This window comes from Phyllostomus discolor, chromosome 4, assembly GCF_004126475.2.
Source record: "Phyllostomus discolor isolate MPI-MPIP mPhyDis1 chromosome 4, mPhyDis1.pri.v3, whole genome shotgun sequence".
Lineage (NCBI taxonomy): Eukaryota > Metazoa > Chordata > Mammalia > Chiroptera > Phyllostomidae > Phyllostomus > Phyllostomus discolor.
In genome coordinates this window covers 136,402,018-136,428,544 of record NC_040906.2, presented here as the reverse complement: position 1 = coordinate 136,428,544, position 26,527 = coordinate 136,402,018, and the positions used below count along the sequence as shown (strand labels likewise).

General features: G+C 33.4%; 1 protein-coding gene across 7 annotated transcripts in view; it reads right to left on the bottom strand.

The window, feature by feature from the left end:
* Positions 1-335: 335 nt before the first annotated feature.
* FAM135A (family with sequence similarity 135 member A) overlaps positions 336-26,527 on the bottom strand; it is a 95,378-nt gene continuing 69,186 nt past the window's right edge. For 4 of the 7 annotated variants that reach the window (XM_036024318.1, XM_036024317.1, XM_036024319.1 and 1 more), the window contains 8 exons: positions 24,001-26,350; positions 22,402-22,562; positions 19,857-19,948; positions 19,253-19,350; positions 17,043-17,194; positions 15,161-15,271; positions 5,058-5,171; positions 336-1,753 (listed from right to left, as the gene is read on the bottom strand). In XM_036024318.1, the coding sequence (XP_035880211.1) occupies positions 1,548-1,753; positions 5,058-5,171; positions 15,161-15,271; positions 17,043-17,194; positions 19,253-19,350; positions 19,857-19,948; positions 22,402-22,562; positions 24,001-26,350 (3,284 nt within the window). In that variant the 3' untranslated portion in view covers positions 336-1,547. The remainder of the gene's footprint in view (positions 1,754-5,057; positions 5,172-15,160; positions 15,272-17,042; positions 17,195-19,252; positions 19,351-19,856; positions 19,949-22,401; positions 22,563-24,000; positions 26,351-26,527) is intronic. The other 3 variants (XM_036024320.1, XM_028510844.2, XM_028510841.2) reach the window with 2 other exon arrangements.

Here is a 26,527-nt window from a genome sequence, read left to right as displayed (position 1 = left end):
ATATTTCAAATTCAAGGTCAAGTTATGTGAAGATAAAAAAATGTGTGTGGCAAAAACACGTGGTGGATAATGCATATATTTACATCTTCCAGTTATAATGCACTTGGTACATTATTGCTTAGTCTTTTCATTAAATGTTCAAGTATTTAAAAAAGTAAAGATTTATGGTGAGCATCAAAATACCTTTTAACTAATATATGCAACATGTAAATTATAAAAATATGTTACAAGGCTTTAAGTTATACAATCATGCTGATCTCTAATTAATATAGTCTATCCAATTATAAATAAAAACATACCTGTAGTGTTCTGAAAATAAGCAAGTATTTTAGCTGTTCCTCTAGATAGTCGTTTGTTCATTTATTAACACCAGAGGCAATAACACAATGCTAAAATTAAACATGCATCAATTATACAATACATACTTACAAAAACCTTGTGTCCAATCACAACTGGTAAATGCAAATAGACCTATTCACTCTTAGTGCATTATGATTTTCACAAGTAAAACAATAAAGGAAAATAGAGAATTTAATGCTATTCAGCACCTTTAGTAAAGTCAAAAGACTTAACATCTCCATGTATTAAAAACATATGCATCTGTATCACCAAACATGTAAAGTTAATTTTTTGTTCCATTTTTAACATGAATTATTTTATTTACATTAGTTTAGTTCAACAAATTTTAACAATATTTAAAAATTATCTAAATTCATAAAAGTATTTCATAAATTTCAACCTTTAATTACTATGTACAAATAAGGAAGTTCATGAAAAAAAGTTAAAGAAATGTAGTCAGAAAGTTCAAGCAACATTACCAGATTTAACAAAATTCCAACTAAATCAAGGCAGAGGGCATTCAAACATTCAAAAATCTCTAGATGCTGCTGACATGAACATGAAAAGTTCCAGTAGTAAAACTCAATGTGAGAAACAATGTTGAAATCACCAGTAGAAAATATATTTTAGTAGGCATGACATATGTTGAATTGCATTAATAATAATTTTTATAGAAAATTTTTATAACATTGTCATATATGAACTATTTCATTTGGCAGGGCTGAAGAGTTGATTTCAAAAAATATATTTTAGCAGCCATAATTTTATTTCCAGTTAAAACATAGTAAAATGTTAAAAGTAAAATTTATAATCAACTAAATATATTCCAATACTAGAAAATTTAAAGTCCCATGCTATTCTAGCAATAATGGCCTCTAGTATGATGTGTCTGACATAAGATTGTGGAAAGCCAATAATAAACAATCAGACATACAATGGGCTTAAAGTTTCACTGAAATACTTATGTAGCAAAATATATGAAAAAGTAATAGAAAAGTAAAAAGGTAAAATTAAAAAAATATTGCACAGCCACATTACCTAAAAAGTAAAGTTATGTTTAAAAAGCTCTAAACATGGATGATATAAATTATCTTCCATATAAAAAGGTATAAATATTTCTTAGAACTTATCAGCATCTATAATTTAATATAATACATTATTTGAATCATTGTTGAATGAGGTAATTGTTTCTTAACAATGTTTTTATCCTATTGAAAATATTTGAGGGCAGCCACCAGAAAGAATTTCTCTAAAAATATTTCTGAATCAAGAACAGCTATATGTGCAGCTCTCCCAATGAGTGAATCAGCTGTGTTGGGCAATGCATTGATGACATTGTATCGAACCAAATTACAGTCCTTGCTTTGTAGAACTGGGCGAAGCAAATTGTGGATCATTTCTGAATAGATCTGTCCTATGGAAGAAGAGAAAAAGTAAAATTAGCTTACATGATTAACTGAAAAAAACTCTACACCAACTTTTATATAATTTATAAAATTTAGTTACATTATTTTTATTTAAAGTAGAAAAAGTTGTCCATGTCTGTGTCATAGTAAGGGTCCAGCACACATAAACGTCCCCTTTTTATTATAAAATCTTTCATTACAAAATCATAAGCATGTAATTTGGTAATACAACAATATCACACTCAAGCATTCCATATGACATTTTAGGAGAAATGTTCAAAATAAAACTATAAATTATTACACCCTTATTATTTACTTTACCAACCACACTCAAGCAGGTGTTACTTCAGCCAAACCGTGTGTGTGCGTATATATATGTTTAATCCTTTCACCTTTTTTCACCTAGTCCCCCAGCACCCATCCCTTTTGACAGCTGTCTGGCTGTTCTATTTATCTATATTCTGTTTCTATTTGTTTGTTAAATTATGTTGTTGAATAAATTGTACATTTGAAACCTGTATGGTTTTGTTAACCAATGTCACCTCAATAAATAAATTCAACTTAAAAAAAAGCAGAAAAAGTTATTTTAAAAGGTTTTATTTTTCTTTGGCTAACATTTTTGAGACCATTTTAGAGAAAATATGATTCTATTTTTTATCTAGCCAAGTAAAAACAACAAATTTATTATACATTATTCTCATCAATTTGACATTTTTAATTCAAAGCACTGAATATAATACAGCAAATGATTTTCTTCAACATTAAGTCACTTACGACTTGTGAAACCATTATGAAAAGGTAGCCATGCTGACACATTTTGATAAGGCAAATTTTTAAACTTTAGTCCACAATACATCAAGTTTCCATGGCAATCAACATATTCCCACATATTTCCACAATACAGGGTGAGAAAGTAGGTTAATAATAATAATGAATAATACAATAATTAAATAATAAGGTAAGAATAAACTGTTTCGTGTACTTACAACTGTGAACCTACTATTGCCCACCTCTGTATTTTGAGAAGAATGGCAAAACCCTAGTCAGAAGAACAATGTGAGTTTGGTTCAAAGATCAAAGAGAATCCTTTTTTTGCTCTGAAGGTTTATTCGTGCTTGGTTCTGTTTTAATTCCAAGTTGTGCTTCTTTCTCCCTCTTTTTGGTTAATTCTTTTTTTTTTGAAGATTTTATTTACTTATTTTTTTAGAGAGGAGAAGGGAGAGAGGGAGAGGAGAGAAACATCAGTGTGTGTGGTTGTCTTTCATGTGCCCCCTACTGGAGACCTGACCTACAACCCAGGCATATGCCCTAGACTGGGAATTGAACTGGGGACCCTTTGATTCACAGGATGGCACTCAACCACTGAGCCACACCAGCTAGGGCTTTGGTTAATTCTTATAATGGACTTATTGAGATTATGCTAAGCATAAAAGATCAAGGTTAGATACACACACATATAAAAGCACAAACTACCTATGAGGGGTAGAACAGTTTTTAATGCTTATGCATTTTACTATATTACTAACATGAGGGGGGACCCAAAAAAACCCAGAATTTATTTATATAAAATTGTGTTTATACTAACATGTTTAAACTTTAGCCACCTTCAAAGTGGGTGGCTATTCTCCATTTGATGCAATACACTTATTGAAATGTTTTTCCCACTGCTCAAAACAGTTATTGAAATTGTTGACTTTTGATGCCTTTTAGTACGTCTGCTTTTTTTTGTTTTATCTCTTCCACATAGGCAAAACATTTCCCTTTGAGAACTTTTTCATTTGGGGAAACAAAATAAGTCACTGGGGGTGAGATTTGGTGAATTGCGGGTGGGGGTGGGGCACGGGGGTCATGACGTTTTTTGGTCAAAAACTGCTGAACACTCAGTGCAGTGTAGGCAGGTGTGCTCGTAAATCACCCATCATGAAATGGGCGAATGCTATGAAAGAGTCTTTAAGCCAAATGCAGCCTCTCACAACACTACCAGCTGTTACACTGATACAGATGGATTCATAGACACACTCACCTAGCAGTGGAAGTCTGTATATACTACAAGAGGCCTGCCCTCTAGAAGATAATTCCATTTTTTTTTTGGTTCCCCCTCATAGATGAGTGCTAACACATAGACAAGGAACCTGTAAATTTTAGGGAGGAAGGTATTAAATTTTAGAGGAGAAGGAGATGTAGCCCTGAGGGATGATGATGAGGTAATAGTATACGGAGTACAATTGGATAAAGAAGAGAGAGATATTTAAGAGAAGATTAATATCACACAGATTCATTAAAAAAACTCTTCTCTTAGTTTTCACTGAAAGTCAAGTTGGATTTCTGATTCCATGCTATTTAAAAAAGATTTTTATGTAGGAAACTTAAGTCTCTGTATATTAGATTTTTCCCACACCCTAGTGACATAGAATGCCACTGTTAAAATAAAGGACATTTATCGAGTTTTAGTGACCTGTCTGAAGGTTAACCTCTTCTGAATTTTTCCCTAAGTGGACTCTTGCTAGAACAGAGGTAAAAACAATAACAACAACAACAACAACAAATATTATTCTGATATCACAAAATGCTAAAAAAATCCATGTTAAGTGAAGACTTACTATGTGCCAGTACCATGCTAGGCAATTCTAATAGAGTCCCTGCCTAAAGGATCTGTTCACTGTTACAATGTGAGAAAAGCAAAGGGTTAAGAATTAGCTTAAAATCAGCCGTATTCCAAAAGGGGAACTGAGACAATATTGGTAGGTAAGACATCCAGGTTCTTATCCTAAGCCTATAATTAACCACCTGACTTTGGATAAGTCACTTAGCATCTATGACCCTCAGTTACAAAATGAGCAAACAGAACCCAAGTTTCCTTCTGGCCCCAAATAGCTATGGTTTAAATTTTTTTTGTTATTCAAAAATAGCATAAGATAAATAAGTAAATTCTTCATCAGTCACTATCAGTAAAGTGACTTAACTCCTTGCTGTTATCTGACTAAAAGTGAGGTACAGATGAACATGCACAATCACCAGTCCTAGTATCTGGAGGAAATCAAAAGTACAAATAGCTTTTGAGGAAGCAAAATGGAGACGCATCAGTAATTAGATGAAACAACTATTTCATAAGAACAACTACTGGTTCACTGGCAAAAACATCTGATGTGGCAGGAGGAAAGGAAGGATAGCTGTTGTTAATATCAGTGTGTGAAAAAAGAAGTAAAAGAAAACAGGATGAGAGGAAGAAGAAAAAAACTACAAAAAAAAAATCTGGGAAAAAGCTCATGTGTAGATACAACTCTTTGAAATACTTTGAATTTACTTTGTTACCTGACTGTTTGTCCTTTAAAGCTGTTTTACACATTTCAATGCGGGCAGAGTGATAAGGAACGTAGCGATCCTGTAGAGATCCCACTAGCACAACATTTTTGAAATAATGAAGCCCTGTGAAAAGAAAATACTGAATTATAATGCAACAATTAATCAAATTTAGAACTTAGTAATTATATTAAGTGACCAAAAAAAGTATATTTCCTCAGTAGCACTGTTTGTGGCTTCTTTTAAAATACATGATGAATTCCTTATCCAAATTCCTATATTTATTATCTACACCCTTCCTTCAGTTTATGTGCTGATATGAGAAATGAGTGTTTGCCCTGAGTGAAAGCAAGGATTGTGTGTGGTGGTATGGGGGTAGGGGAGAAATGAGATTATTTCATGACATTCTTACTTTCCAAAGGATATTCCTCAATAATTAAGGAATATTTCCCCAAGATAGAAGATTACATTCTTCCTTCAAAAACAAATAAAATAGCCTATATGAACTCATTTAAAGCTGACTTTTTTACTTTAAATTTTCATTTGACTCTTGCCTAATATTATTCATATTTTTTCCTTATTTAAGTATGATGTCGAGAAGATACAAGATTTGACTTTCTCAGTAACACTGAGCTACATAATCCATCCATAGCCTTTTGTCAGGTCCCTTTATTTGTTTTATTAAACTAGGTGAATTTAAGGCTTGTGATTTTAGAGTACTTTAATTAACTTCAGTACTGAAACCATATTTTAACCACATTAGTACTGGTAATGTTCTGTCTAGTTTTACTATTTGTCTCAGGCTAGTAAATAAAAAATAAAAATTTTATGTGGTTACTAAGATGCAAATTAATAATGGCAATACGATTACAGCTGGGGCGTATAGTGCATGGAATTTTATTTCTGGAATTTCTAGAGTAAAATTTTGAAACTTTTTGCCCACTGAAATTCAGTCTTACAGACTAACTATGGGAACAACTGTGCATCTAGAATGCAGGAAGCCTTTATAGAAGCTCCCTTTCTCCTTTGGAACTTAAAGATCCTAATAATGAGAAGACTGCAGACTCTCACACAGCCAGCATATACCCTTCATGCCAAATATAAGGTTATCTTTCCTTTTTCCTAACGAGAAGATACTACTTTGAGGCAATTTGAGTATATAAAATTCTAGGGATATAATCAAATGTCTACAACAGAAATTCAATTACACATTCATATTTAAAATGCTATTTTAGAAAGATATTAAGAAAAATCAATTTTCCCCTTCATTCTTACACTTCATGAGACAAATTCATTCTACTTTGGTTTCATTTGATAGCAGTGTCTTCATTTGCATCAGTCCTGCTTTGGAAGTAATCTATGTATCCTTAGAGCAGAGGTTTTCAAATTGGTACACATTTACCCCAGGGGTAATTTAAGACTCTCTGCAGTGTAGACAGGCATGTACAAGGTCTGCCCAGTTCTCTAGCCATGTAATATGAAAAATAGAGACATTTCCTGAAGAAGATACAAGATACAAGAAACACTGTACATAGGACACCATGATGCCTCAGGCTCCTTCAAAGCAGGCACCCTGGGACCTCACATAGTTCTCCCAATCTCTATCAGCTGCCCTGTTGTGTTATCCTGAATTTCATCAACAGTCTGAAATCTCTTCCCTTTCAAAGGTGATTTAGTTTTGAGGAAAGACAGAAGTCACAGGGTGCCAAATCTGGGCTGTGGGGAGGCTAAGTCACCTGGGTGATTTGATGTTTCGCCAGAAAACTCTGCAAGACACACGATGTATGAGTAGGAGTATTATTGTGATGAAGTTGCCCATCACCAGTTGCCCATAGCTATGGCCTTCTAAAACATCCAAATAGTTTCCACAGTAGGAATGTTCAAGCTTAACACAAAATTTGAGGCAGATTCATGGCTCTACTCCCTCAGCCATTTTGAATGTGATGGTCACACAGTACACATGCTCACTCAATGGTGTCTACCTCCCCCACTGACCAGTACAGTGAATTCATCATTGTTAATGCATGCACATTCCAATCCACTTTCCTTGGCTGCCAGGTTACATGAATGTTGCACGAAACATTCTCATTATATTAACAATGGCTGGATGCTTTCTGGACAGACCTTGTGTAGCGTTAAGAAAATTGATTTCTGGAGTCCAACTTCCATATGAATACTTTTCTATAAATGGCTTGTCCTTCTCCCACTGTATAAGAAAAAGGCATTCCTCCAATCTATTTCAAATCTTATTTGATATATAGCCCTGGGATATAAAAGTCTCCGGGGAACCAAACAAACCATGGATGAAATCTAACTTTTTCTGACAGAAAGTTAAGTTTGATCTGACTGATTTACAATAAGAATTGGCTTTACCAATCAAATTTTATGGGACACATTTTCCATAAATTGCATTAAATGAGCTAAATCTGTATAACTCTAATTGAATGAATTAAGTCTATATATTTTTTATGAAGATAATTATAATAAACACATATTACCTGATATGCCAGGTACTATATCCTTTGCAACTATTTAAAATTATAGAAACTGTTTTTAGGTGTCCCTAAGATTATACAAGGGGGATATATTTTTCAAAATTCTTTTAAGGGTTAAATAAGGCAAAAATGTGAAAACAACTGTCCTACTGTACATCATCTTCACTTTTGAGTTTTTTCAATACGGCACTTCTTTTGAATCTAAGTATAATGCTGTTAGTGAAATTTTATCCCAAGCTACATGAAACTAGCCATATTAACAGCCTAATTAGCCTCTTTTAACTAAAAGTTATATATATATTTGTCTGCTCCATAAAGTGCTACTGTATCACACAACTCCCAGGGTACAATTCATATCACAGTGTGTATAAAAAACACTACTTGGAGCTGTGCATTGCATAGCCCATAGCAGCTTTGCTCAACAACATTCACTTTTGTACTTTCCTAAATGATGAGTTTTCCTCAAACTGCCAGCATCTTCTATACCCTCTTCACTCTTCCCTAACGACTTTGCTTCCTATTTCACTGAGAATGAAGAATAGGAAGAGAACTTCCACATACTCCCATCTTAACATAAACCCATCTACCATACCTGTACTTTCATGTTTTGCCTTCACTCATGCTCCTTCTGATAAACTATTCATGCTCTCACCTCAGGCCAGCCCTCACACTTGTATGCTAGGTCCCAACTCCTTTTGTTTATTTAAGGCCTTGGCTCTTGTAGTTAGTTGTCTCATACCTCTCTTGCCTCATCAATTTTCTCTTTTGTACATATCATTCTTATCAGTATGCAAATCACTACCTTTAGCTCTCAGATTCCATGACAATGAAATAAAATCAAAGACCCTAATACTGATATAAATATACTATATTGTCATATTTTGAAATGTGATTTCTAAGATAGTACTGTACTTTAAAATGCATTTTATATTTAGTAATCAATTTTAATAAGTTTTCCAATAAATTAATACTAATACCATATTTCTGCATAGAGTTTGATATTTATATGATCCAAGAACCAAGTTAGTTAAATAGTCTGTTGACTCTTTTTGAATCTTTTGGTTTCAATTCCCTGTCTAGCAGTATTGGCCTGAGAGGGTAGAAACACAAAGTGAAACATAGTGAGCCCAGAGTCTCAATGGGAATTATGGAAGTAATTCATCTGTGTGGGAGTCCAGCTAATAAAAATGTCTGAAGTCTTTATTTTGATAGTCTTCCTGATACTTTTGGTGACTCACTTTTTTTCCCTGAAATTTTAATGTTTTAAAGCAATTTCTATTGGTTCATTTTAGCTTTACTTTTCAAAACTGGCTAAAGGACTGGTGGTTTTGCATACTAAGGGACATTTTGCGAATTTGGAGACATTTTTGTTGTCACAATTGTGGTTTGGGGGTTGTAAGGGTGGTGAGTGTGCTACTGGCATTTTGTGGGTAGAGGCCAGGGATGCTGCTAAATATCCTACAATGCACAGGACAAAAACCCCTGACAACAAGGAATTATCAAACCCAGAATGTGAATAGTGCTGAGAAAACCCTGTTCTTTTAAAATGGACATATTCTAAGCAATATTAAACTATTCTTATTTTTACTCATTTATTTTAAATACTATTATTAGAAAGAATTGACTTCCTAAAATAATGTTAGATGATGCTGATTTTCCCCATTTTCAGAAACAAAATACAAATGTTATTTACAAATCAAGTGATACCTATAATTAAACACCTCTGCTGTCTACTGGAAGAAAAGATTATCTAGTGCCACAGTAGCACAGCAGAAATTCAACCACTGGTAAAAAGAATCTAAGCAGATGTTTTTTGGAAGATCTTAAAATAGGATATGTTTTGGAAGTTCAACATGAAGAGATTCTTATTTGGCTATATTTGAGCCCTCATTATGGAATGTGGAAGTGCCCATGATCCTTCTATATAATCTTGACTACTTTACCACTGATGTCACCTAATCTATATATAATATACTTTTTACCTTACACATTGTTGTAGTTCTTTCTTTTCCTTTCTTTCCCTTGGTATACAATCCTGAGATGCTAGTATGCTGTGTGAACTATAGTCTATCAGCAATTTGTAGAATGCTATAGGTTTTTGGTCAAAAGTTGCTATAAAAATTTAATAAATGTTTGTAATTGTAATGCCTTAATCAAAAAAGACAATTTCCTCTTAAAATGAGTTATTTCTTTAGCTCTTTCCGATCTACTGTGTCCACAAAACAAAAAAGGGAATTCACACTTAAAATTATTTTTATAAAAAAAATTTCTCAATTGTTTTAGAGATCAAATAACTTATTTTAGGCTTTTAAAAGTTTCCTTAATTTTAAAATAATGAATAGTTTTCAACTGAGGAAAGCTATTAACTAATAATATGTTGCAGAGGAAAAGACTTTTCAAAAGGAACACCCACAGGGGAGGCTTTGCTTAAATAAAAAAAACAAAAGAAGGTAGTGGACTAAATTTTGCTTTAGACAGGTTGTTTTATTTTATTATTATTGTTTTAATTCTTGCCTGAGGAAACATTTATTGATTGTAGAGAGAAAGAAAGGGGGAGAGAGAAAAATTCATCAGTTGCCTTCTTGTATGCACCCCAACCGAGAATGAACCCGCAACCTAGGTGTGTGCTCTGACCATGAATTGAACCTGCAACCTTTCTGTGCAGAGGGTGAGGCTCCCACCAACTGACTTGGCCAAGGCCAGACAGGTTATTTTAGCTTTTCCCTAAAGAAGAGGAAATCAGTCATCCAGAGGAAACAGAAGCAGTAATTGGACTAGGGCACCCAAGACTTTGTACCTTCCACAAAGTGAAAACATAAAGGAGAAATCACTAGGGCTTTTGATAGCTTAAAAACACCTGTATAGTGTATCAGTTACATAAAATGGTTAAGTAAACATTGCTCTATGCTTTCCTATTTATGTTTCTGATGTGACCCCATATACTTCTACATTGTGAATAAAGTAATTTTCTAGACCAGAGGATACTGGTCTGCACACAGCAGGAGGTGAGCAACAGGCCAGCAAAGGAGGGAAGCTTCATCTGCATTTACAGCCATTTCCTGTTGCTCGAATTGCTGCCTGAGCTTTGCCTCCTGTCAGATCAGTGGCAGTGTTAGATTCTCATAGGAGCATGAACCCTAAGCTGCGCATGCAAGGGATCTAGGTTACACACTCCTAATGAGAATCTAATGCCTGTGATCTGAGGTGGAGCTGAGGTGGTAATGCTAGTGCTGGGCAGTGGTTGCAAACACAGTTATCATTAGCAGAGAAGTTTGACTACACAGAGAACACAATAAATCAATTGCTGTGCTGGCTCATATGAAAACCCTACCAGTGAGGGGCAAGTGATAATTAAGCTGCATCTGGTAGCAGGCTTTATAGTGGCAAAAGAGTTGATGTACTAAAATTTTACAACTGCATCTCATGACAGGCTTTAAGTCTGATTCCAACACTTATTTTAGTCTGTGTGTGGGCTGCCAATTATTTTATTTACCACTTCTGTCTATGCCTCTTTTGTGCTCTGCACACTTGTCCCAGACACAGTTTTGGTAAGGTCACATACTAACCCTAGCATGTGGTGTGCTGTATAATTATTTCATTATATATTACAATGTAATAATAATAAAGAGCACAGTAAATATAATGTGCTTGAAATCATCCCAAAACCATTCCCCACACCCCCTCTGTCCCTAGTCCCTGGAAAAATCATCTTCTATGAAACTAGCTCCTGGTGCCAAAAAGGTTGGGGTCTGCTGTTCTAGATGACAAAAAAGGGTGAGGGGAGACATAGCTCAAGATAGACTTGCTCCTGGGGACATGGCCTGCAACAGGCCTGTGTCCTGACTGGGAATCAACCAGTGACACTTTGGTTTGCAGGCCCATGCCCAATCCACTGAGCTACACCAACCAGGGATGGCTTTTTTATTTTTAGTTTTTTAGAAACTGAAGCTTATTTAGATTAAAGTAGCCTAGTCATTTCAACTAGAAATACTATCTGCATGTGCCTCCAAAGTTTCACTGTTTGTTAAGTTAGGCTGGTACAATCAGAGGGGAGGTGAGAGTCTTGCCACACATTATAAGGCAAATAATAAATTACAAACTTGTAGGCAAAAGTTTTAACTATTCCTTAAGAAATAACTCAAGTGGCCCTGGCTGGTGTGGCTCAGTGAATTGAGTGCCAGCTTGCAAACCGAAAGGTTGATGGTTCTATTTCCTGTCAGTGCACATGCCCGGGTTGCGGGGCATGGGAGAGGCAACCATTTGATGTTTCTCTTTCTCTCTTTCTCCCTCCCTTCTGCTCTCTCTAAAAATAAAATAAATAAAAACCTTTAAATAAAAAGAAACATTTGAAAACATTTATTTAAAAAAAATAACTCAAGAGCAAAAGACCTATTCACATCTATTAATAACTATAAACAATAATACAAAATCTGTTTGGATGAGGAATGTCACAGATTACAGAATTTTTGTAGTAAAATTTTATAGTTATGCTTTCTTTTATGTTTTTATTTTCTACTATTGCTCTTTATTACTACTGCTAATTAAGTTTTACTTTGTCAAATGAAATACAAATACACCTTGGGGAACATTTATATTCAGTTTTGTCTTTCCTGTATTTCCTAACCCATCAGGAGCAGTGGTACAAACTCCACATGGCTTTAGTTAGTGTCCGTAAGTTTTTCTCATGTGAAACCTGTACACTGTATTTGATTTTGTAGGAATAACTTATAGTTTTATTAATCAAGTATATATTTCTGTGCACTCTAAGTAACAGTTGTTGCTTTGTACCTTTACAAACAAGATCATAAAAACTGACTTACAAAAAAAACTTTTCTTTCACTGATTCTAGTAACAGACCATACATGAAATAGCCATTTCCAGATTTATCATATTAATAACAACATTTAAGGTAGAATCTTGAAAAGGATAAAACAGGACTCAAGTGAAGTAGCTATATTCAATTACTAACTCTGCCCAGTGTTCATATCATATGTTTGAAGAGCAGGATGGAGGACATGGTTGATAGAAATGAAGGTAAAAGATTTAAAAGGCCAGGGCTTAAGTTTATAAGGTCAAGTTATTTCAGACTTGGAACTATCAGTCATCAAATATATGGGTTTGATTTTCAGCTTACCATGCAATATTTAACCTGCTTTTGGTACCGAAAATAATGTTTAAAAGATCACTCACTGATTCAATGGATTTACACTGAACACTTACTAGGAAGAATGATAGTAAATATTAAGTGCGTATATGGGGGGTGGGAAAGGGTTGTCACAACAAATCAGATTTAAGAAAAGAAGGGTAAGATAGATAAAAATGACTCAATTGAGATAAACTATAGTGGATATGATAAAAGGTTCATATATAATATAATGTTAATATGAATGCAAAGATAGTATTACCAATTTTGGGATGTGGATCACAAAGAAGTAGGATCAATCAAAGATGCCACTGAAGTGTTTCAAACCAAGTTAATTTAGAGGACAGAGTACCATTTTGAAAAGGATGAAAAAAGAGGCAGCTTACATATTTAGTTTGATATGTAAGTAGAGATGTCTACCAGGCAAATGAGGAATGAAATTCATGAAGTCAGTCCTGGAGATATAAGATTTGGTACATAAAGGCATATATTAGGTACTCTGAGAACAGAGGAATATTAAATCAGATAGGACATCAAGGAAACCTTTTGATAGTAGGTGGTGCTTGAGTTTAGCTTTAAAAGATAAAGATAATTAGTTCTAAAAAGACGGGTAAACACATCATGAGGACTAGTGGTGGAAAAAACATGCATGAATACAAAAAAGCATAAAATGTGTGATATAACTAAAGCAAAGGATGTGTATGTGAGAAGAATAGGACATGAAGCAAGTAAAAAAGTCAGAGACCAGATTATAAAGGATCTGATACACTAAGGCACAGACTATAAACATTAAAAGCTTTATCCTAAAAGATGTAAGATGTCATGAAAGATTTTTAAACAGAGGCAATATGGTCTGATTTCATTTTTAGAAGATCATTTCATCTTATGAGGAAGTGAGATGGGAGAGAAGGGGGCATGCAGGAGTGACAGTAACCAATTTGGAGGCCATAGCAATAATCTAAGTAAAAAGTGATCAAGGATGAACTAGAGTGGTGGTAAAGAAAAGAAAGAGAAGTCTCCATTAGCTACTAAGAAAGTTGAATGTTTCAGGGCTTGATAACTCCATAGATGTGGGGGTAGAGTGAGAAAGAGGAGTCTGGAACAACTTCTAAGTTTCTGGCAGGGTAGATGATGGTGCCATTTCTGTATTTGTGGGATACAGATAATTAAATCTGAGTGGAAAGAAGAGGTGTCTGAAAACATCTGAGGCACCCACGAGACATAACTGCATCTATTCAATAGGCAGCTGGATATGTAGGTCTTAGAACACAGCACAGAGGACTGAGCTTTTAGAGATACATATCTATGAGTTACCAATGGTGAACATGGATATGAAATGATGTTATCAAAGAAGAATGCAGACTGAGAAGAGCAGATGATTGAGACTGGAGAACAAAGAAAACTCTTCAGTTTAAGGGGAAAGGAAAGAAAAGAAAGCCTGTGTAGGAAGCAGAAAGCCAAGATGAAAGAAAACCAGGAGAGGCTGATGTTACAGAATTGAAGGGAGAAAAGTTATTTTAAGAAGGAGGGTGTTTTCATTAATTTATGTATTGTCTATAGCTATTTGTGTGCTATAATGGTATTGCTGAGTAATTGCAACAGAGATCTTATGGCCCACAAAGCCAAAATATTTACTGTCTGGCACTTTAGAGAAAAAGTTTGCCAAACTCTCCACTACAAAGGGGAGTGGGGACATGGGAGTGGTGTAGGGTAATATCCAGGTTTCTGTTATGCCTTCACTTTCACAAGGAAGAGAAGATAATATTCTTTGAAGAAGATAAAGATGAGGACTGTCTGTTCCCCTCAGGTGAAAATTTCAAAGTGGAAATAGTATTCTGGGAAGAAGACATTAGGGTGAGGATGAGTCATGGAGATATGCTAAGGTCATTTATAGTGTGAGAATGGCAAAGAAACAGTTGGGAACTTCAAACTGTAAAAACTTAGAAAATATTTGCAAGATGGGGAATATATTTAATAATTGGTTAATAAGAGATGAATAACAAGACTCATCAAAGTTGACAGTGTGAAGAAGAATAGACTATTAATAGTTTAGTTACTGACATTTTCCAGAAATGCTTGATAGCCTTAGAATAGGAAATCAGAACAGTAAGTGTCAGTTTACAACAAAGACTGAAGACTGGGGTAGGGGCAGCTAGAAGGACAGAGGACTAAGATATGCAGAGGCCTAGTTCAAATATCGACTAACTAACTGGTATGAATTATGAATGCTAAAAATTTTAGGATAAATTCAAAAAAAACTGTGCAGCTCTTAAAAGATAAATACAATCATGTGAAAAAATTAAACCATACTATCAATTGCTTGGTTTTAATTGTGAGTTTGTAATTTCATTACTGAGAAATCATGGTCATTAATGCTTTTTAATCACCATAAAGACATATTGATAATTTATTTGCTAAAGGTTTATTTTAAAAAAGACTTGCAAGTGAATGTTTTAAAAACAGTACTGTATACTTACCTGCTTTATTACTAAGCTTGTATAAGAAAGTTTGGCGAGGATCTGAATGATCTCGACATGTCAACTGCAAAAGAGAACCTGACTTTTTCCATTTCTGCATAAACCACAGACCTAGAGAGTTATAAATAATATGTGAGCATAACTTGAAATATATGCTAACATATGCCAAGGTTATTAATTTTCATATATATTTTATTTCAAAAAGACACCCTGCAAATTAGCATTTTGTTGGCCAATATATTTACAAAATATTTCCATTTTGTGGTAACAAATATAAATATATATGTACACATATAAGTTAACTATGGGTTAATGGTGGCTGAAAGAGGACTTGCTATTTCTTTCTCAATAAGAAATAAAATAGATAATAGTCTATGAAGAACAAATCTAGGAAATTTGTACCTTTAGATATATTTGTTCAAATTACAAAGAAGCTGAGGGAGATGACACTCCAAACACAGTAGTAGAATTAAATGCCTAAGCACTCAGTCTTTAAACTATATATAATTACAGTTAAGTTATGGTAGACTAACTGTATAAGGACCAACTCGTAGAATGAGAAATTGGTTAATGTTTCCTAGTAATTGCCAAATATAATTTAGCTTTTATATTTAATTGTATTTCATTATATTATCAGTTACTCATATGTAAATATATCTTTCTTTATGTGTAACCCTAATCACTCAGGAACTGGTTTTCAAGATTGTGGAATAGTAACTTTTACTTTTGATGCTTCATTATTACAGAAGAGAAGAGAGAAGAAGAAAAGAAAAAACCTTTTAATTGATTACATCAGATTATTGTAAGCCTATCTGGGGGAAAGTTTAGTGAAGAAGGAAATTCAAAGTACTGCATCTTATTTATATTGGGTTCTACATTTTTTATGGGTTTCATTTTTCTCATGTTCTCTTTTTCAAACTATAGAAAATCTAGAACTAGTTATATTTTGAATACCATCATATGAAATGAGATACAAAGGGAAATGGTTTGGGTTTTTGGTCAATCAAAAAAAGTGAAGGAGAAAATAAAAATAAGTTGTTTTGTTTTTAATTTTAATTTATTTATTTTTAGAGAGGGAAGGGAGGGAGATAGAGAGAGAGAGAGAGAAACATCAATGTGCGGTTTCTGGGGGTCATGGCCTGCAACCCAGGCATGTACCCTGACTGGGAATCGAACTTGTGACACTTTGGTTCGCAGCCTGAGCTCAATCCACTGAGCTATGCTAGCCAGGGCTTAAAAATAAGTTTTAAGGCTCAATAGAAAAAAACAAAAACAAAAACACCAGAGTGAAATCTAATTTATCTCCTCAATGGGAATTGATTGAGTAAACTATAAAAAAATTTTAAAAAAATCTAAGGGAAAATAAAACAAAAAGGCAAATAGAATGAGATCATTAGTGTGAATATTTATTCTAATCCAAATGGGCTCTTAACTTTCATTTTAAATTTTTAAATAATTTTAGGACTTATTTCCTCATAACATTCCTTTGTTCTCAAACCAAAATCAGAGTTAACATTTTATATAAAATATGTTATAACTCTACAATATATTAAATATTGATATGTATTTGTTATCTGCTCAACTAATGCAAAAACAGAATAACCTATTTATAAGGTAAATATTTACTGAAAATATTTACAGTAATGAAAAAACTGCTCTAGTGACTTTTTACAAATATCACTTCACTATAACATTCATTTTCTGAAATGACTTATCAGCTTATTTCATGTGTATGACAACACAGAAAACGACTTTATCTTTTGTTTCATGACATTCCAAGTATGTGACAAATTGGTTCTAAATAAATGGAAAAAAATTAAATTTGACTTCAATTTTCTCCCCATGCCATATTTTTTATACTGAACAATAAAACGTTTTTTACCTGTATTAACAAGAGCACTGCTATTGTAGAGTGTACCAAGGTGAGGTCCAGAAAGAGACAGAAAGGTATGAAGTTTGTTGAGGTAATATTTAAACCTTGGCCTTGTAAGCACTGAACGGATTATTAAATTGCCCAACGAATGTCCAATAAAGCTTTAAGAGAAAAAAAAATGACATTTCTCCCATAGCATTAGTTTTGAAAACAAATATCAAGGTGATATCACTATACATAGATGTGAAACACTAAGAATTTAAAAATTTCTAATACATTTTAAAATTACGGTTTGATACTTTGAAATGAGATAACTTACATTTTGAAGGAAAAAATGTGGATATAGTAGGAAGCTCCTATTATGTAATTTAAATGCTTACCCTATGGCACAGGTGGCAAACACAAGGCCACCAGGCCGAATCCTGCCCTCCACTTTGTTTCTCTACCTGGCAACAGTGTCAAGCTCTCGCTTAACTGTTAAGGAGTAGTTATATTATACAGTCCTAAAATCACATTTGGCCCTTTGAACACAACTGCAAGGCTGATGTGGCCCCTGATGAAAATGAGTTTGACACCCATGCTCTATGGAAACAAGATATTATATAGAAAAGTTTATAGTCTGTAACTGCTTAGAAATACATACATTTTAAAAGAATGTGTTGACTAGATGATAAATTTGCCTCCTTGGGCATACATACAATTACTTACTTAAATAATGATTTAAAACAAAAACAATGAAATTGTACCTATAAAGGATGACTTATAAGAAACCATACACCTGTTTCTCTTATTCTCTGGTCCACACTTAACAGTGTGCACGTTCTTTGACTAAGTACTGTCAAGGCACAAGGAAAACATGTATATTTTCCTACTGTAAGTCTAAGATCATACCAAAAAGAAAACTAATCATTTTAAAGCACTTCACCTTTATTAAGGAATATTTTAAATCAAAAGAGCCTGTTTCCTTAGCATTATTTTATAATAAATAATATATGAATCCCTGGGGACAATTAACAATGAAAGCTGTCTAAACACTGAGTTACACAAATAACTAGTGAGAAGTTCAGAACAAATTCCCCTCCCAACTTGATGTTCCTAAAGCTGTGGGGTGAGAGCTCTGATGGTAATAGTCTTTTAATCAACCAGATCAGGCTCTTGGATAATGGGTGATTATAACTGACAATCTAATCTGAAAGAGGGACTTCTGTGGATGAATGAAAAAATTAAAATATATTATTTTCTCATCATAAAATAAATGAATAAAAAAAATAAGATCCCTGTAGAAAATTTAGTAAATAAAGAGTATTTTAATATCCATAAAGAGCATTAGAACAAGAAAATAATTTCTCCTTCCCCCAAACATACTTATATCTCTTCCCATATTTTAACAGAAATGCTTGTGTTTTTTTAAAAAAGACTTCAAATAGAAATTCATTTATCTCTTTTCTTAGTCTCTACTGCATACTTCAAACTAGAAACAAACTCCACAAAAGCTTATAGTATACAGAGCCAGCTTCTTCCTCTAACCTAGGTAATCTGTTTCATCTTTTTGAAGAAGGAAGACTAGTTTTGACTTTTTATTTAATTCCTAATGGACTAGAAGAAACAAGTATTTTTTCTCCCATATATATCCACAATATCTAATGAAATAATGAGACATACTGGTTTGATCATCATCTCTTGCTTGTGGAAAACTAACCCACAAAGTACAGTCATAAAATTTTGAGAATATTTCTATTGTTTTACGTGTGTGTGTGTGTGTGTGTGTGTGTGTATCCCTAAAACCTTTCTTTTGGTAACAGTTTTTTTCTAAGATATAATTCACATACCATATAATTCAGCCATTTAAAGTGTGCAATTCAATGGTTTTTGGTGTATTCACAGAGTTGTGCCATTACTTCAAGAAATTTTATAACATTTCACCACCTCAAAAAGTAACCATGTAACCTATAGCTCTCACCTCCCTCTCTCCCATCTCCTCCAGCTCTAAGCAATCACTAACCTTCTCTATAAATTTGCAATTTTGGACAATTCATGTAAACAGAATCATATAAAATGGGGTCTTTCCTTAAAATCTTTTAATTTTTTCTTTTCTCTTTAAGTTAATTTGAGTTGTGGTCTCCTACATTTAGAATAGGACAACAAAACTATCACAAGTTCTGTTTCATTTTTCTGTAATTCATAGAGGTATAAAAATAGTGTAATATTATGGAAGTTACCTTATTTTTGAGACTGTTAGACTATATATCTGAATATATTGTATTATCTCATCCAGAAGGCGATCAGTCATGCTATCAAAATCAGCAAAAGTATCATTCTAAACAAAAGCAAACAGACATATCATATACTATGTATGTATAATCACATGAAAACTTGAATATAAACATTATTTTTAATGTAGGTACTGAAAATATGGTTAAGACCAGTTTTTTTGGTGAATACAGTATTAACTGTAACAAAATGAGAAAAAGTGAATTTCTAGGAGAAAAAAAGGTTTAATATTTTAAATAACACTTTAGTTAATTGTTTGCTCAACTGTTTAGCCCACTACCAGAATCTAACTTTATAATAATTTAATTAATAAAACATTTGCATAGAAATGTGAAATTCTAGAAAATCTGCATATGTGAAGAGCTCATAAATAGAACTGTAAAATATTTTTACTTACTGGGGATATGCATTAATGTTAAATTTTACAGAAATTATAAAAATTATTTCAAAAAATTATTTCTACTACTAACAGGCATTTTGTAGTAAGCAAATATTTATGTAGAAACTAGTATAAAATTATTTGCTTACACTAAAAATATTGTAATATTGTACCTGATTTCTCTCAGACATAAGAAAATCAATTCTTCCCCCAGGTAGTCCAAGTTCAATATAAGTTTTTACTAATCGCAGATCTGCACTATTACCTAGAAAATAAAAAAAATTAAAAATGTCTGAAAGAGAAGATAAAGTAAAAGGTATGATCATGCCAGTTGTGAATAGACAGTGCACTACAAAACAGAGTCATCAATTTTTATTTCAAAGCTGATTTCCATTAGCCAGACAATACCTTTCAACAGTTTTTTCTTTAGGTTCTGGTCACATCGATGTTTTTCACTTTCCTGCCTAACAGTGTATTACTCTGTGTAGTGCTCTGTCAGCACCCACTAGTGACTGCTGGCTATAGTAACTGTGAAGGACTGACTGAAGTACTCATTACCATCACTACTCTAAACTAGATAATCACAAACCTTGAATGCATTTTAGGTTTGGACTTAATCTGTTGGCTTTCACTTGGTGGTACTGGTATGGATGAATGGAAATAAAAATCCATTTAAATAATCTAGGATAGTTTATTTTAACTAACTTAAAAGATATCTAGAAATAGAAAATACTTACTACAGATATTATATAAATATTAAGATTTTATAATGTAGACAATATATAAATATAAAATTTATCTTTAGAAATTAGTAGCTTTTTAGCTAATTCCTTTGGTTTACTTAGGAATAAACATTTCATTATCAATTGCTGAATTTTTACCCTTCATATATCTATGTGGAGATAGATATATATATATAATCTTTTAGGTATTTCATGCACTGACAGAGATAACTTTCATTCCTGATTTTAAAAGGAACACCTCAGCCCTGGGTGGCGTAGCTCAGTGGACTGAGCGCAGGCTGGGAACCAAAGTGTCCCAGGTTCGATTCCCAGCCAGGGTACACTCCTGGGTTGCAGGCCATAACCCCCAGCAACCGCACATTGATGTTTCTCTCTTTCTGTCTCTCTCCCTCCCTTCCCTCCCTAAAAATAAATAAATAAAATCTTAAAAAAAAAAAAAAAAGGAACACCTCGAGTGTTTCACTACTGAGTATGTTTCCCACTAGCTGGAAATATAAATGTTCAATCACATTAATGATCTAGGGCTAGTTTGGTGCTTAGTTGTCCCCTAATTGGGAATGGATAATCAATTTTATCAATAGTTCCTTGATTTGCTGATATAGTATATTTTATTAATAAATTTCTTTATATATACTTATATTTGCATTCTGGGAATTAAAGCCTACTTGCTAGAGGTTTTTTTAGATATTTTAAAAATTCATTAATTATTTTTCTGTGATACTGCTACAATTTTATTAGCAGTATTGACCTACTCTTTTGGGGGGTTATGGGTGTGATGTCTTTTTTCAGATTTGGTAACAAGGTTAGGTTAACTTTAAGAAACAAAATAAGCTGCATTCCATAATTTTTTTCTATTATTCTGCTACAAATTTATATAACACAGAGATAATATTGTCTTCAAAATTGCAAAGAAGAATTTGCCAGAGATTCTATTGGACCATGACATTTTCTTTGGGGGCTAATTCTTTGAAAACTTCATTACTAGGATGGAAGAGGTTACTATTAGAGCTATTTCATTTCTTGAGAGAGTGTTCTGTCTTTTTTTTTTTTGAGAAAATCTCTAATTTCATGAGAATTTACTATTTCAGACCTATTTAGTATTTTTATAATCTATAAAATCTTGTCAATCTGTTCTTACAGAACAACATGATAGCAATACTTTGCTAGTCTAGAGATATTTGGCATCTTCTAATATAATTCCTAATCAAGAAAAAGTCTGTTGAGTAATCAAAATAGCTATCACAACACCATAGCACCAAAGTCAGGTTATTTAGAAGGTTAATTTAACCCCTAATTAATTAGTGAACCTTTAATTCTAATTTTAAAGTACTGACTTTTCTAGCCCTGAGGTACCTTTGGATTTAAAGCATCAAACTAAGCAGAAACTAGGAAGACTATCAAAGGGAGACAAAATGATTGCCATGAAGTAACTAACAGCTAGAAAGAAAAGAACACAGTAAGAGTGCACTGAATGATATGGTTCAGTGGACTGAGTGCTGGCCTATGAACCACAGGTCACAGGTTTAATTCCCAGTCCGGGCAGGTGCCTGGGTTGAGGGCCAGGTCCCCAGTTGGGGGCATGTGAGAGACAATCACACGCTGCTGTTTCTCTCCCCCTTTTCCCCTCTAAATAAACAAATTAATTAATTAATTAACTAACTAACTAACTAACTAAATCTTTAAAATAAAACAAAACACACAGTAAGAGAGAAAACAGAAAAATCCAAAGTTAAAATAAATAAAATATTGGCACATGGATGTCAGTTTTACGTAAAATGTACTTAAAAAGAAATCTAATATTATACTTAGCACAATTAGGAATAATTCCTGCTTTGGAATATATTTAAGATGCAATTAATTTATTCAATTTAAAAGTCTTTTTTTAGTCCAAAGATTAAATAAAATGAAATGAGACCTATTAGGAAAAGAAAACGTAATTGAATTGCTATGGGTTATACCAATCGATGTTTCATACCATCTAAACCATGTACACAGACGATGAGATGTACTCCATCTTCAGAACCATCTTCTTCTTCCATGCTAAAATAGGGGGCTGAGGATGCCAGGAGAGGAACATCACTGTACATGAACCCAGGGAGTTTAAGTTGCTTTAATTCTTCTTTTGCCTGAAGGAAGCTGAAGCAAATATTGCATTCAGTTTTTAGAACCAAAAAGACAATCTGCTGAATTCATGGAATTGCAGAAAGAGGAAACCCAGAAATTATTTGTTTTTAAAATACTCAAAATATGTGGGATCATCTAAATTACTCTCAGAAATCAGAGTAATTTTCCTTACTATTTTTAGTACATATTCTGATCAAATACAACTACAATTTTAAATCTAAAATTACTTAAAATATTCTTCTAAACTTGAGTTAAGAAAATAGGAGGGGTGGAATTAATGCTTTTTACAAAATTTTATATTAAATGCACAGGAAAGCTGGAAGGAGTATTGGAAAGATGATGATCTGATGCATCATCTGTAATTAAATCCTATCCTCTTTACTCCTTTTTAATCTTACATTAAAATAAGGGAGAGAGCTGTTTACAAAGTGAGACAGTGAGAACAGTAGTTACAGTATTTAGTAGATTAGGTTATTTGTATTTTTCTCTAAAAATAGCATTAAGGGGCAGAACCAAAAGGGGGTTCTAATTGATATATATAATTGATAACATATATTCATCTGGAACGAGTTACTGATGAACTTGGGGACTGCAAACATCAAAAGTTATTTTTAACATTATATCATTTGGACTGATAAAAGTAAAACTCAAAAAAACTGATGAACACTAAACAGCAGAATATACTAGGTGAAGACATATAGACAATTTTTTTTGATTAATGACTCACGAACTATAATTCTCTAATAGGCTATTATCAGCTGTCTGGTTTCACTAGCTTTAGGCACTATGGATTTTAATTATGTGTATAATCAGAATAATTTGGGAATTTTAAAAATCTACTGAAGACATGCCAAGAACTCTGACTTCAGGGATTATAACTCTATCCAGAACAAAGAAGTAGAATATTTTGAACACAAATACCAGGCTAGTAAACCTATGTCACCGTCAAAATCTTCTGCATTTTTTTTACTGTCCATGAAATCTCAATTCTGGAAAACCACTGAGCTGAGGCAATCTGGGTCTGGTAAGTTTAAAAAGCTTCTTCTAACCTCTTATTCACTATCTAATATTGCTTTTATTTGCTGGATGCACTTATAAAAACTCACTTTTGTCTGGGAATTAATGCAGATGAATAGGTACTAATCAAAAAAAGATTTTAACTGCAATTATTCCATACTTTTAACATAAAACTACCAATGGAAAATTTATATCAGGAGCGTCTAGCCTATAGAACAGGACAATCATACAGGGAACTACAGGTCTGTCAAACTGTATGAATTTGCTAAAACTGTATAATGAGTTAATTAATCAAAGAAGTACTTTTTGTATTACAGAAACCAGAGAATTTTATGTATTTATATATATATTTATAGCATAAATATAAAATGTAATATAAAAATGTTTCTCTCTATATATTTAGTAGTATGTGTTTTTGTGCTCCATTACTTACGCTTGTATTTGAGGTTTTGGTGAATTTTCATACCAGGAAACTGATGAAGTGAAGTTGTAAGAAGTGCTGCTTGGCTGCTTTGTAATGGCATCAAATTTACTTTTAGAATACTTAACACTACAAGGAGACTCTTGTGGTGCAGATGGGAAGGACAGACAACCAGAAGTACAGACAGCAGGCATATTAATACCATCCCTCAGAAATTCATTGTTTAATTTTTCAGATTTTATAAGTCTTTCTTCTTCTAGTGCATCTCTGTTTGTGTAGTAAGCATTTACTGTTCCATCCAAAGCTGAATAATCTGTTTCTTCATAATACCCATTTTGAACCATCTGTTGATCCTGCTCTTCCTCCTCATCCTTTTTACCCTGTTCCTGCTGAAGACTACTAATTCCTTTTTCAGGAGTTTCCTTCTGAGGGCTAACTGAATTGTCACAGCTAAGAGCACATGTGTCAGAAATATCTGTACTGCTTTGAGAGCCAAAATAATCTTCCACAAGCCCTTGTTTTACCATATCAGGACTGGTTGAAAAAGGGTCACTTGTACCCAGATGAGCTTCACTTTTAACTGTAGGGGCTTCTGAATTTATTTGTTTGAGATCTAATGCATCACTATTTTTTCTTTTCATAGTTCTATCTTCACTAACTTCTGTATTAGTATAAATGGAACCTGAAACAACACAAGGGGCATCTAAACAAACCAGATTTGAATTTAATGTAACTGCTGTCCCTGCAGAGTTACTAGATTTATCAGGACTTTGGGAGTCTTTACACACAATGTCCAAGTTAGGTTTGGAGCTGCAACTACTGTTCACATCACTGGAAGTATCTTCATCTGAAAAAACAATTTGTAAAGGGTCTTTAGTGCTTGGATTTAAGAAATTTATTGCTATTGTTTCATTGTCCAAATGCCCTGAAAATATGACACTCTGCTGTTGTAAAACAATACTTGACTTTCTACTGGCATCACATTTTGGCAAATCAATTGTTCCTAGATTTAATACAGTTTTGCTATCACTTAAATGGCATTCAGGTACAACAGATTTCTTAGAATTTTCATCAGGTGACAATTCGTCATCAGAAGGTAGAGAGTTTATGGACGTCAAAGATGACTGTATTTCACTTAAAGCACTTGTACTTTCAGTACAATGACTTCCTAATGAAAATTTTATATTATAGTCAGGTTTCATCAAAAGCTGAGGAAATAATCTTTCATTATTGTAAGGACCCTGCCCTTGCACAATTTCAAACACTACATCAGGGTTTGGATGTGTTGCAAAAGAACTTGGTTCACTTTCAACACCTGAATCTGAAAATCTAGATGAGGCATATGTAGCATTAATATCTGGTAACTTAATTGTATCTCCACTTACTACAACATGATATTCTTTTGTATAAGAAACAGGCTGATTACTTCTTAACTTAGCTAATGATTCTCCAACAGAATGACAGTTTGCTTCCTGCAAAGCCTCCTTTTCAAGCGTTATGTCTTTAGATTTAGATTTACAGTTAGATTCTAAGTACTCAGAGTTAGGCAGTTGTAAACTATCCACAAGTATTTCATCTTGTTGAAGCTCTGCCCAAGGTTCTATTTTAACAGTTTTATCTCCACTGAAACAATCTTTATTGCAGGGATTTATTTTAATTGTTCTAACTCCTGAAGATGGAATTGCTTGATGATCATGACAATCATCTGATGAACTTCTGGTTGCCACATTGAATTCCACTGGCGTAATTTCATTATCGTCCTGGGAGATATCAAGTTTACCTGAAATGGACAAATTTGCACAAAGATTTAGGTGGCCAGAGTTCAAAGGATCAAAAAGGTCTGGTTGCATGTTTTCAATATCTGGAGACTTTTGTTCAGTTCTATTTGTTGGCAAATAGCTAGCTTCATTTTCACTTGTCTGTCTGATGTAGGTCTTTAGGTCAAAATTATATCCACATACTGTGGGATCCAGACCTTCCTTCTGACTATGTGAAGGACTGCCTTCAAAGCATGTAAACAGATCACTTGATGCTGTACTTTTCAAACATTTGTAGCCTACTAAAACCACAGAATCCTTAGAGTTCTGTTTTATTATTTTTTTTGTATTTTCAGGTTTCATTGTTTTCATGAGCTTAGTGACCTTAACCTTGCATTTATTTGATTCTTCATTCTTTCCTTTTAGAGATTTTGTTAGCTGCTTTTCACCTTCTGTATAGCAAAAATTGGAGGCACCAGCAGGTCTGACTTTCACCTCTGGGCTAGAAGGTCCAGTTATGGATCTTTCTTCAGTGTCATATTTATCCATTCTAGTGGACTCTGATCTCTGAAGATTCTGAACTCCCATCCAGGGTGCATCTAAGTCTTTTATCCAAAGAAAAAAAGATTCAGGTTTAAAACAAGGTGTGAGAACTCATATGATTAAGACTACTTTTTCTGACTAGAACTTTCTAATATCCTCAAAAATAAATAAAACTGGAGGGGAAAGGAAATAGACCTACATTGGGGAATGGTTTTATGTATACTAGGAATAATATACTA